Source organism: Hyperolius riggenbachi, chromosome 10, assembly GCF_040937935.1.
Source record: "Hyperolius riggenbachi isolate aHypRig1 chromosome 10, aHypRig1.pri, whole genome shotgun sequence".
NCBI classification, from domain to species: Eukaryota; Metazoa; Chordata; class Amphibia; order Anura; family Hyperoliidae; genus Hyperolius; species Hyperolius riggenbachi.
The window spans coordinates 35,957,326-35,971,028 of record NC_090655.1 but is presented as its reverse complement, the minus strand read 5'-3'; the positions used below and the strand labels follow the sequence as shown (position 1 = coordinate 35,971,028).

General features: G+C 46.0%; 1 protein-coding gene across 1 annotated transcript in view; it reads right to left on the bottom strand.

Moving 5' to 3' along the window:
- DDX20 (DEAD-box helicase 20) overlaps positions 1-13,703 on the bottom strand; it is a 75,257-nt gene that overhangs the window by 33,463 nt on the left and 28,091 nt on the right. The window contains exon 5 of the mRNA XM_068258892.1: positions 8,899-8,905. Coding sequence (XP_068114993.1) covers positions 8,899-8,905 — 7 coding nt within the window. The remainder of the gene's footprint in view (positions 1-8,898; positions 8,906-13,703) is intronic.

Genomic DNA, 13,703 nt, shown 5'->3' with positions numbered 1-13,703 from the left:
CTCTTTCTCTTCTCTCTTTCTCTTTCTCTCTTTCTCTCTTTCTCTTTCTCTCTTTCTCTTTCTCTTTCTCTCTTTCTCTTTCTCTTTCTCTTTCTCTCTCTTTCTCTTTCTCTTTCTTTCTCTTTCTCTTTTTCTCTTTCTCTTTTTCTCTTTTTCTCTTTCTCTCTTTCTCTTTTTCTTTTTCTCTCTCTTTTTCTCTCTCTTTTTCTCTCTCTTTTTCTCTCTCTTTTTCTCTCTCTTTTTCTCTCTCTTTTTCTCTCTCTTTTTCTCTCTCTTTTTCTCTCTCTTTTTCTCTCTCTTTTTCTCTCTCTCTCTTTCTCTCTCTCTTTCTCTTTCTCTCTCTCTTTTTTTTTTTTTTTTTTTTTTTTTTTTTTTTTTTTTTTTGATCCATTCGATCAATCTGATTGAATTGGTTAGATTTTTGTCTTAGTGGTCCCAAACCAGCATTCCTGAATGCTTATGTGAAGAATTGTTTGTAAACAATCGTCTGGCGAATTGTACCATTATTGGTCACCTTTTAAAGACTTGCTCATCCTCACTTAAAGAGACTCTGTAACATGAAAAAGATCCCCTGGGGGAAGCCTCCGGATCCTAATGAGGCTTCCCACGCCGTCCTCTGTCCCACGGGGGTCTTGCTGCAGCCCTCTGAACAGCCGGCGACAGGCCCGACTGTAATTTCAATATTTACCTTTGCTGGCTCCAGCGGGGGTGCTGTGGCTGCTTTCCTTTCCGAACTACACGGAAATACCCGATCTCAGTCGGGTCCGCTCCACTGCGCAGGCGCCGGAAACTTGCGCCTGCGCAGTAGAGCAGACCCGACGGCGATCGGGTATTTCCATGTAGTTCGGAGCCGTCAGAGCGCCTGCGCAGGAGCCAGGAAGGTAAATATTACGTCACGGCTGCACGGAGGGCTGCAGCGAGACCCCCGTGGGACAGAGGACGGCGTGGGAAGCCTCATTAGGATCCGGAGGCTTCCCCACCTGAGGTGAGTACCCCCCAGGGGATTTTTTGAGGTTACAGATCCTCTTTAAGTTAGATAGGGGTCTAAAACAATTTTTCATTGCTTTGGGTGCCAATGTTCCTATTTTGAGCTATATTTTGTCTCCTAGTTGCACCCCATCCAATTGGGGTAGAAATGTTTCAAGTGCGCAATTTGACATGTATTTTGGTTTGCAGTAATGTCTTGCCATAAACTAAATGTTTAAGCTACTGTGGATGTACTTGCATGCAAGACTTTGCATTTTTTTTTTAATTTTTTTTTTTTGATGACGTGATCTGTTTATGCTGCCGCTGGCAGTCCTTGCACTTGCTTGTGATGTTTTGGTGTGATTTGCATGCATATGTTTTATAAAAGGGAAATGTAATAGGCCATTAAATATCAGTATTCTATACACAACAGAGTCTTCCACTAGGAAACCTAGGCAGGTTGTTAAAGGAAACATTATCTGAGAAGGAATATGGATGTTTCCTTTTAAAGAGACACTGAAGCGAACTAATTTTGCCTCTTTTACCGTATAATTCGCTTCAGTGCTCTAATGCCAAGTAATCCGCCATGTCTTCGCCGCTAAACGAGGGCTGCAGAGCCCCCAAATCCCTCCGCAAATATTCACGACCAACTTGGTTATGGATTTTGCTGCGCTGAGGGGCAGAGCTTCTGCACCTCCTGATGTCAATCGCCGCCTCTCCCCGCCCTTCTCTATGAAGGAAGAGTGAGAGGGGCGGGGAGAGGCGGTGATCCGCCGCAATTGACATCAGGAGGGGCAGAGCTGAAGCTGAAAGCTCTGTCCCTTCCAGGAAATGCCGGACAGATTGCCCCCCGGGGATTTGGGGGCTCTGCAGTGCTCGTTTAGCGGTGGGACGTGGCGGATTACTTGGCATTAGAGCACTAAAGCGAATTATAAGGTAACATAGGCAAAATTAGTTCGCTTCAGTGTCTCTTTAACCTCCTTAGCCGGAGGGGGCCGCTCAGGCCCGCTGGGCCGTGTTTTTTTTTTTTTTTTTTTTTTTTTTTTTTTTTTTTTTTTTTTTTTTGCAATATTTAATTTTTTAATTTAATTTTTTTAATCATGCAGCTAGCACTTTACTAGCTGCGTGGGGGATTCGATCGCCGCTGCTCACCACCAATCCGCCGCCACCCAATGCGAAATGAGCCCCCTCCCCCGCATACCTCGTGCGCAGCCTGGCCAATCAGTGCCAGGCAGCGCCGTGGGGTGGATCGGGACTCTGGATGACGTCTGACATCATCACGATCGTTTCCATGGCGACGGGGGAAGCCCTAAAGGAAATCCCGTTCAGAACGGGATTTCCGGACGGGCTAATGTGCCGGCGGCGATTGAAGGGTAGGGAGGAATGCCGCAGGGAGGGGGGGAATCAGGTAGCTAGCGCTAGGCTAGCTACATGATTTAAAAAAAAAAGAAATAAAAAAGAAATAATGCTACGCTGCCACCCTGGTCATGTTAATAAAACGCCAGGGTGGTTAAACAATACCAGTTGCTTGTCAGTCATGCTGATCTCTTTGGCTGCAGTAGTGACTGAATCACACACCTGATACAAGCATGCAGCTAATCCAGTCTGACTTCAGTCAGAGCACCTGATCTATATGCTTGTTGAGGGGGTGTGGCTAAAGGTATTAGAGACACAGGATCAGCAGAAGAGTCAGGCAACTGGTATTATTTTAAAAGGAAAAATCCAAATCCTTCTCAGTTTAGATTGCCTTTACAGGACATAGGAGGTGAAAATAAACTGATGAGAAAAACAATTGTATCTATCCTCCTTCTCCTAAAAGTGGTTTTTGTTTTGTTTTTTGTTATCCCACAGTTTTTTTTATTTTATATTTTTAAACCTAGTTTTTAGGGTTTGACTGTTTCATTGTCTCTGCTCAATGGCACCTTCATTGAAGTATGCTAGAGCTCAAATATATGAATTATTGACCCTTTTTATCTCTTTCCTGCTCCGGGAAGCCATTTACTGACAAGAAATTACAGCTATAAAACACTTTCCTATCAGCGTGGGTTATGCTATAGTCTGAGCCAGTCTGACCCGGACAGAAAGTGTCACTTGCAGACCAGATGTTTAACTCTTTCAGGCAGAGAAGGAGGAGAAAAGGAACACAGCATAGTTATTTGTGTGCTTGACACTGTACAGACACGTCCATCTCAACATGTGGCATGTCACCTTGGTTGTCCTTTAAAGCGGTATTGTCACCATAAAAATCAAATTTCAACAGCAACTGATCTGAGTGTATTAAGTGATAAAGATGCTAATCCTGCATTCAAAACTTTTTCTGCTTTTATGGTTTGGAGTTATTACATACTATAGGAGCACTGGCCCTAGTGCCAAAAAGTTGAATGCTGGGAGTTCTTTTTATCTATAATATATTCCTCCTCTTCAATTTATTTCCCTGCCTAGCTGATCACTTGTCTTTACAAGCAAGGCTGAGGTGACACAGTGATTGGATGTGTAAATAAAAAAAAAAAGACTCTGGGCGGAGGGCAGCTAATGAATACACAATGAGCAAGAGAAAGGAGGGGGAAACCAAGAGTCAGGGAGGATATGATGTCAGCATTAGCTTGGCAAGATGGCCACTGCCTAGAATAGGATTCTCTGCTTTTCCTTTGTAAAATTCACAGGAATCATTACGTGGATAGCACAATACATCTGTTATGTAAGTAGAGGTAGTATTTATCTACTTATATATGTGTTTTTTTTTTATTTCTAGGTTAGCATGGGTGTCGCTTGTTCTTTAAAGGGAGGGTGGAGAAAAAATAAAAATCAATTTCCACTTACCTGGGGCTTCCTCCAGCCCGTGGCAGGCAGGAGGTGCCCTCGCCGCCGCTCCGCAGGCTCCCGGTGGTCTCCGGTGGCCGGCCTGACCTGGCAGCCAGCCTGGCCAGGTCGGGTCGGCCACCGGAGACCACCGGGAGCCTGCGGAGCGGCGGCGAGGGCACCTCCTGCCTGCCACGGGCTGGAGGAAGCCCCAGGTAAGTGGAAATTGATTTTTATTTTTTCTCCACCCTCCCTGAACCTTCCCTTTTTAAGGAGTGAAGCAAGTACAAATGGCGCCTGAGGTTTTGGCGTTGCCATAGGCCATAACAGGAATTGCAGCTAAAGCGGCATTCAGACAGTAATTTTGGTGCCGTCAAGACGCAGGCCAAATGACTTCGATAACTGTGTAATCAAATTTGGCTGTCAGCAATAGCTTGCAGCCGTTTCCCCACTGTCCACGGCGACCTGGAGGGGGAATGATAATGCCGCCAGAATGTTTGCAGTAGGCGGGTGAGCAGTTTCTTTACCCTGTGCCCAAATTACCTGCAGGCTTAAATTATATGTGCGTTAAGGCAGAGCCGGGACAAGGTCCTCCAGTACCCAAGGCTGAGACACCAAAGTGCGCCCCTCCACCCCAGCTGTCACTTGCTGATTGCTGTTAGACTAAGAAGGCCACAGGGCCCACAACCAACCCCCCCCCCACCCCACACACACACAACACCTTAAACCACCTTAGCGGTATGAACGAGCTCAGCTCGTCCATTACCGCCAGAGGGTGCCGCTCAGGCCCTGCTGGGCCGATTTTGATCAAATAAAGTGCAGCACACGCAGCCGGCACTTTGCCAGCCGCGTGTGCTGCCTGATCGCCGAAAGAGGGTCTCCCCAGCCGCTTGAGCCCTGCGCAGCCGGAACAAATAGTTCCGGCCAGCGCTAAGGGCTGGATCGGAGGCGGCTGACGTCAGGACGTCGGCTGACGTCACTCCGCTCGTCGCCATGGCGACGAAGTAAGCAAAACACGGAAGGCCGCTCATTGCGGCCTTCCGTGTTACTTTTGGCCGCCGGAGGCGATCAGAAGAACGCCTCCGGAGCGCCCTCTAGTGGGCTTTCATGCAGCCAACTTTCAGTTGGCTGCATGAAATGGTGTTTTTTTTTTTAATTTAAAAAAAAAACCTCCCGCAGCCGCCCTGGCGAACGCCAGGGTGGTGTTAATATCTAGTTATCTGGCTTGCAGTCACTGCTATGTATCCCCTTTTCTTATTTCTTTCTGCTTCATACACAATTAGGAATGACAGCTGAATGAATTGTGCGCCCCCTCCTACACTGCGCCCTGAGGCTGGAGCCTCTCCAGCCTATGCCTCGGCCCGGCCCTGCGTTAAGGGGTCCACCTGCCACCACCTCACTCCCCCCTCTCTCCACTACAGCTTATAAAGGCCACAAGGGGGTGCTAAATGTAATGGGGCCCTAGGCAAGGTGGTACATCTTAATCTGATTCTATGTAGTAGTGAATGTGTACATTCAATGTAACTTTAAAGGCCCAGTGTCACAAACAATACTGTCAAGCAGTGAAGTGTACAAGAGTGCAATTCACCAGGATTTTTTCATTTGTGGACAGAAAATGTATAAACTTCCTGAAATCAATCCTGTGCCTGTACTGGTGTTGGGATGCACTACTGCTGTGTAGGGGGAGCATAATCACCCAGCTGATTCATGTATGCTCCCCCAGCCTACATAGACCGTTCTTAACCAGCGCTGCACTTGGAGACTCCTAAGTGACTCAGCTGGGTGAGAGGCTGGCTATGCTCCCCCTACACAGTGGGAGTGTGTCCCAACACCAGAACAGGCACAGGATTGATTTCATGAAGGTTATTTTCCGCACCACAAGTTTAAAAAAAATAATCATCCTGGTGATTTGCACTGAACATTTATTAGCAGTAAACATCACTACTTGGCACACATTTGTTGTTGACATTTTTCCTTAAAGTAAACCAAAGACTAACAAATAAAGGGAATTGATACTTGCCAGGGACTTCCTCCAGCCCCATAAGCACGTGTGAGTCCCTTGCCGCCCTCCCCGCAGACTGCTGTTCAGCCGCAATCAGCCCCGGTAAGAGGCTCAGTCGTGTCAGTCCGGATCTATTGCACATGCGTGGAAGACCCAGACTGGACCTGACTGAGCCAGTTACCGGGGCTGAATGGCAGACTGCGGGAGGACGGCGAGAGACTCAGATGTGTTTTATGGGGCTGGGGGAAGCCCAGGGTAAGTATAGATTTGTTCTATTTGTTAGTCTCTGGTACCAGTGGCGTACCTAGGGCATTTGACACCTGGTGCTGGGTATTAAAAGACACCCCCCCCCCCCCCAAAAAAAAAATTTTTTTAAAAAAAAAATGGGCGTGGCTATAACCTGCGGCGAAAAATGGCCATGACCAGATGAGGGCGGAGCTAACTAATTTAAAGTGAACCTGAGATGAGAGTGATATGGAGGCTGTATCCCCAGGAGGGGGAAGCAGGGCTAGATGGAGGGGCTGTGGAGGCAGTGGTGGGGAGGGGGAACATATTCCCCCCCCCCCCCCCCCCTCCTCCCTCACCTGGGACCCCTCCTTCTGCCTCTCTCTTCCCCCTCCAGAATAGCGGCCCCAGTATAGCTAGTAAAGTTGCCCCCAATATAGCTAGTATAGTTGCCCTTAGTGTAACGCTGAAAAAGCCGCTCGGTGTGCACCAGCCCATACAGAATGTACAGTGCAGGGAAAGTCCTGTCCTGCTAGTCATTTCACCCAGTCTGCTTCCCTAGTAAAATGATTCAAATAATTCGGTTCAAAGACCCGGATCTTTTCAATGATCCGATTCAAATCCTTAAAAAGATCCGGACTTCCTATCACTAACCTGGAGCGGCTGCTTTGAGAGCTGCATAACGCAGCTCAATCTGACGTCCAACTTCAACACCACCATGCGTTGCATTAGGGGCACGTTATGCGACCATAACGTCCCCTAAAACGCAACATCTTGGTGGGAAAGTAGCCTTAGGCTCGGTTCACATTGAGTTATGTTCCGCTCCGATGAGCTCCAATGGGAAAGTTCACATTGCTCCGGTCCACTCCTGTTCCGTTCCCTGCTTTCCGCTCATCGGAGCGGACTTTCCCGACATGTCGGGACCTGGCGTTCCCGCTCCGCTAACGGAACGGCAGCGCCGGAGCGGATGTGTTCCAATGTGAACATGCCCTTACAGTTGCACTGAAGCATACTTTAAACTGCATCAAATTAAATGTCACACCGCATGTAATGTGCAATGGAGCTTTCCCTCAATTGGTGGTATATTTTTAACCAGGGCTGTGGAGTCGGTACAAAAATCCACCGACTCCAACTCCTTAGTTTAGGATTCCTCTGACTCCTCTAATTTGCATATTACAATCTTGTTGATTGAAAGTATGTAAAATGAAATTAGTCCATTAACTACCAACACTTAGGAATTTTAAAAGACAACTGAAGTGAGAAGGATATGTAGATATGTATTCCCTTTAGTCATAGACTAAAACTAGTACTTGTAAAAGGTACAGACCGGAACAAAGAACATCTATTAGGCCCTAGGCAATAGAACTGTGGGTACATGTAAGAGTGATGTGCAGGTACTCTGCAGGAGAATGAGGAGATTCTTCCTCCATCACACATTCTTCATGCACAATCTGAACCAGGTTTATGGGTGACAGACAACACCTCTGTGTTCAATGTGCACAACATTCTCAGTGGATTCCCTGCAGCTCTGTGGGTAGCGCATACGTAGAGTATAGTACTAGTGTGTAACAAGTAAACCTGAGACAGATGAAAATAAAGTTTAATACATAACTGGGGCTTCCTCCAGCCCCCTTCAGGCTGATCAGTACCTCGCTGTCCTCCTCAGCCACCTGGATCTTCTGATATATAGAGAGATAGATATAATCTATATATTCATTTGAGAAGTGAAATTAAGTGTATAGCATTTACAGAAAGCGTACAATAATTGATTAAAATTAGGCAGGTGCATACATTTGGGCACTTGTAATAGCGGAGAGGCCGCCGCGGCGGTGAGTGGCATGGCGGCCGTCTCCACGGCTCAGCCGGCGACCTCCACCGCGCAGTTACATGTTGGAGTTTTGCCTGGTCCCTCAGTTGCACATAGACTGAGGGCTACGCGCGCGCGACAGGCGACAGGACCTTTATGCAAGTAGAAGGGGAGTCAGCTGATCAGCCGGTCAGCTGACTCCAGTAGTGCTCCGGATTGGCTGAGTGACTGGGGCGGCGCTGTGGAGCGCTCTGAGTATATATAGGACCTGCCTGTCAGTTGCTCTTCGTCTGCTGTTGCAAATGCTACGTGTTAGCACTCAGATCTTAGTCAGATCCTGGATCTGGGGATCCACATGTTGTTAGCTTAAAGTACTAATTGAATTATATTATTTGTTATGACCCTCTGCTAGCCTTGACTACTCTTCTGCCTACTGATTCTGTGCCTATGCCTATCTGCCGACTCAGCTTATACCTTACTCTGATTCAGTCTTCTGTCTTTGTACCGTATCTGTCCGTGTGTTGCCGATCCTGCTTGTCTGACTCTCCTACCCTCACCAGTAAGCTTAGTTCTGGTGAGGGATTCTCAGTTTAGTAATCACCTGCTCCTCAGGTTGATAGCTGCAGTACTATCTGAATCACCCGCTCCTCGGGTGATAAGTACCTTCTGTTCTACTGTGCATCACCCGCTCCTCGGGTGAACCGATCACTAATTCATCTGCGTCTCCAGCCTGCTGCAGTACTGATTCCTTTGTTCTAGAGATACCAGCTCCTCTGGGATAGTGGGTATCTCTCTCTATATTTACTGTTGCACCAAACACTCATCTCACACCTGGTTGTCCTGTGTCTTGCTATACTTGCATTATTGGTGATTCTGCAGATCACCACATAATCAGAAAATCTGTTCTTGCTGACACCATTTTGTTACAGCACTGTTGTCATTTTATTGATTCCAAAACATTTAGAACTAATTATTGGAACTCAAATTGGCTTGGTAAGCTCAGTGACCCCTGACCTACATAGACAGGTGAATCCAATTATGAGAGGGAATTTAGGGGGTAATTGTAAGTTTCCCTCTTTAAAAAAACAAAAAAACAAACCTTTTCTCTGAAGAATAGAAACATGGATGTGTCAAAACAACTTTCAAATGACTTGAAGACAAAGATTGTTCCCGATCATGGTTTAGGGGAAGGATACAGAAAGCTGTCTCAGAGATTGCAGCTGTCTGTTTCCACAGTTAGGAACTTATTGAGGAAATGGAAGACCACAGGCTAAGTTCAAGTTAAGGCTCGAAGTGGCAGACCAAGAAAAATCTTAGACAGAAGCAACGAATGGTGAGAAAAGTCAGTCAACCCACAGACCAGCACCAAAGACCTGCAACATAATCTTGCTGCAGATGGAGATAATGTGCATCGTTCAACCATTCGGCACACTTGACACAAGGAGATGCTGTAATGCGAGAGTGAAGCAGAGGAAGCCCACAGCACAAACAGAGCCGCTTGAGATATGATAAAGCACATTTGGACAAACCAGCTTCATTTTAGAATAAGGTTATGTGGACTGATGAGTTATTAACACAGCATTCCAAGGAAAAACATCAGCTCTACAGTAAAATATTTTGGTGGATCCATCATGCTGTGTGGCCAGTGCAGGGACTGGGTATCTTGTCAAAGTTGAGGAACGCATGGATTCCACTCAGTATCGGCAGATTCTGAAGACCAATGTCCAGGAATCAGTGGCAAAGCTGAAGCTGCGTCGGGGCTGGATTTTTCAACAAGACAAGGACCCTAAACACTGTTAAAAATCCACTAAGGCATTCATGCAGAGGAACCAGTACAACATTCTGGATTGGCCACCTCAGTCCCCAGACCTGAATATAATGGAAAATCTGTGGTGTGAGTTAAAGAGAGCTGTCCATGCTCAGAAGCCATCAAACCTGTATGAACTAGAGATGTTTTGTAAAGCGGAATGGTTCAAAATACCTTCAACCAGAATCCAGACTCTCATTGGAAGTTATAGGAAGCGTTTAGAGGCTGTAATGTCTGCAAAAGGAGGATCTACTAAATATTGATTTAATTTCTTTTTTGTGGTGCCCAAAATTATGCACCTGCCTAATTTTGTTAAAACTATTATTGCACCTGTTCTGTAAATCCAATAAACTTAATTTCACTTATCAAATTTCACTGTCTCTCCTATATGATATATTTAACTGAGTTTTTTTTTTTTTTTTTTTTTTTTATTGTTACAACCAATGATTTATACAGGAAAATCATGAGGATTAACAAGGTTACCTAAACTTTGGCAACCCACTGTAGAACACAAGATGGACTGACTAATCCCTCTCTCCAATGCTGTGTATATTTGCCTGTGGTGGGATCTCTTTTCATTGGCTGTTGGGTTTGTTCAACAAGACGCCCACTTCACTCTTCCTGGCAACATTAGGCATGGTTACTGGCTGTCGCTCTGACCACCCCGTTAAACAAGATGCCAAGTGAACCTTTTTTTTTTTTTGTTCCATGTGTGATACTTCTGAAACAAAGGTGAAAATCATATGTGGGTATACTGTATGCTGTTCTCTTTCATTAGAGAGGCGTATGATTGGGCCCACATTTATTCTGCAGCAGGAAAATACCCCAGAAATAGAGCCAAAGTGATTAGGAACCATGTTTAGCATAAAGAAGTCTTTGGAAGTGATGGTTTGGCCCCCACAGAGACCCGATCTCCACATGAAGTGTGTCTGGGATTACATGGAGACAGAAGGTTGTGAGGAAGCCTACAACTTCACATCTACAGAAGACCTGAGGTTAATGCTCCATTGATGATTGGAACAACCTACCAGGTGAAATCCTTCAAAAACTGCAAGTGTACCTAAAATAATTGATGCTGTTTTTGAAGGCGAAGGGCGGTCACCCCAAATATTGAAGATTTCTTGTTTATTCACTGCATTATTTTAAATGATGAAAAATAAATGCTACTTGGATTTATAAAAATTATATAATTTTTTTTTTTTTACACCTGCCTTAAACTTTAACACACTACTGTGTATGAACAGAACAGAACAGAACAGAACAGAACAGAACAGAACAGAACAGAACAGAACAGAACAGAACAGAACAGAACAGAACAGAACAGAACAGAACAGAACAGAACAGAACAGAACAGAACAGAACAGAACAGAACAGAACAGAACAGAACAGAACAGAACAGAACAGAACAGAACAGAACAGAACAGAACAGAACAGAACAGAACAGAACAGAACAGAACAGAACAGAACAGAACAGAACAGAACAGAACAGAACAGAACAGAACAGAACAGAACAGAACAGAACAGAACAGAACAGAACAGAACAGAACAGAACAGAACAGAACAGAACAGAACAGAACAGAACAGAACAGAACAGAACAGAACAGAACAGAACAGAACAGAACAGAACAGAACAGAACAGAACAGAACAGAACAGAACAGAACAGAACAGAACAGAACAGAACAGAACAGAACAGAACAGAACAGAACAGAACAGAACAGAACAGAACAGAACAGAACAGAACAGAACAGAACAGAACAGAACAGAACAGAACAGAACAGAACAGAACAGAACAGAACAGAACAGAACAGAACAGAACAGAACAGAACAGAACAGAACAGAACAGAACAGAACAGAACAGAACAGAACAGAACAGAACAGAACAGAACAGAACAGAACAGAACAGAACAGAACAGAACAGAACAGAACAGAACAGAACAGAACAGAACAGAACAGAACAGAACAGAACAGAACAGAACAGAACAGAACAGAACAGAACAGAACAGAACAGAACAGAACAGAACAGAACAGAACAGAACAGAACAGAACAGAACAGCCTGGGGGCCCCTTGCAGGACCCGACCCGCGGTCCGCTGCGTCGGGGCCCCAGGCCTCCACTTTAAAATTAGCTAAAAATGTGTTGAGAAGAGTTCCAGTGAGCTTTCTCAACTTTGGAAGCGATTGGATAAGTGTGGGAACTCTGGTATGTTTGTTAAAGGGAACCTGAAGCAAGTGGTACATTTTGGCTGCCATATTTATTTATTTTCCTAAACTAAACTTATAATGCTTTTAGCCATAGACCCAGAGCATGCATGCCTTGCAGCAGATCAGGTGTTTTTTTTACATTGTCAGATCTGACAAGATTAGCTGTATGGTTGTTTCTGTTGTGATTTAGACTTTACTGCAGCTAAATAGACCAGCAGGTCCGCCAGGCAACTGGTGTTGTTTGAACAGAAATAACACAACATGTATAGTGTCTAGAGCTAAGAGAGTAAATGGCATGGCCTCGAGTCGCCTCTTAGGCCCGTTAACTGGGCCATGTGGGTGAAGGGTGGTAACAGCCGCCTAGCTACTTGTACTGGAGGGTAAGCGGGTAACAGCCACCCGGCTACCTGTGCTGGAGGAGAAGGTGGGGGGGACAGCCACCCGGCTACCTGTGCTGGAGGAGAAGGTGGGGTGGGGGGCTGCTGCTTTTCAATTAGGAGGAGAGATACAATCGCTGTGCTGTGTCTGGAAGGAATCCATTCCTTTCTGCTGATAGTGCCAGACCACGTATTTGCTTTCTGCATGACCTTTACGTTTTTTTTGTCCCCTACAGCTCTAGAAGCAGACCTGAGCGCTTTATTTAGCCTGCAGCCATAGTATTCATATTGTGTGGGGGCGGGGCCTGGACGTAATTCTATCCTAACACTACAATGTATTTTTGTGTTCAGTGTATAGTCAGTACATAAATCTCTGTATTCCTCTGGCGTCACATGGTGTCTGATCTCTCCTCTCTGCAGTGAGTGTAGCAGTAATGGTGATTCGGTCCTGTCATACACCAGCGTACGCAGTAACAGCTCCTACCTGGGCAGCGATAAGATGGGATCAGGTGACCTCTTATTCTAATGTTTGTAACAGGGCTGTGGAGTTGGAGGAGGAGTCGGAGCTAGACTAGACTAGGTTCCAGACAGCGGTCGTGCAACCCACATTGTGTCCAAAGTCCAACTGCACAACTGGGACATCAGTTTTCAGCTCAGATATCTCAAAAAAATTAAAACGATTGTAGTGGCGTAATAGCTGGTGGCAGTGGCAGGCTATTGTGGTGGCAGTGGCAGCAGAAGATATAGTTCTGTGTGGACCCTGGTGGTGTGGTGGGTACCACAGACAGGAGAAGCAGGAGTAGGTAGATGCAGCTATTGTAGTGGCATAATAGCTGGTGGCAGGCTATTGTAGTGGCGTAATAGCTGGTGGCAGACTGGCAGTGGCAGCAGAAGATATAGTTTTGTGTGGACCCTGGTGGTGGTGGGTAGCACAGACAGCAGCAGCAGAAGTGTGTAGATGCAGCTATCGTAGTGGCAGCAGAAGATATAGTTTTGTGTGGACCTTGATGGTGGTGGGTACCACAGACAGCAACAGCAGCAGCAACAGGAGGAGTAGGTAGATGCAGCTATTGTAGTGGCGTAATAGCTGGTAGTGGCAGCAGAAGATATAGTTTTGTGTGGACCCTGGTGGTGGTGGGTACCACAGGCAGGAGGAGAAGTAGGTAGTCATGTAGATGCACCCTGGCGGTGGGCGCAGCACAGGCAGCAGGAGACAGGAGGAGGAGAAGTGTAACGTGTGGCAGGCAGCATAGATTTTCCACCATGGCACCTAGTGTTGGTACCACGGCACAGTTAAAGCATAACAAAGTAGAGGTTCCAGGAAGCGGTCGTACTACCGCAGTTGGGGCCTCCCCACAACTCGGACAGCACAGTTATCAGCCCAGACACCTCCAAAAAAATTTACACAGCAATGGTGTTTAGATAGACCATGGCACCTAGTGTGTTGGTACCACGGCTGTAAAAAATTTTTTGAACCAGGCCTATTACTCAAGACGGAGCCTGGAGGTTGTGATGGTA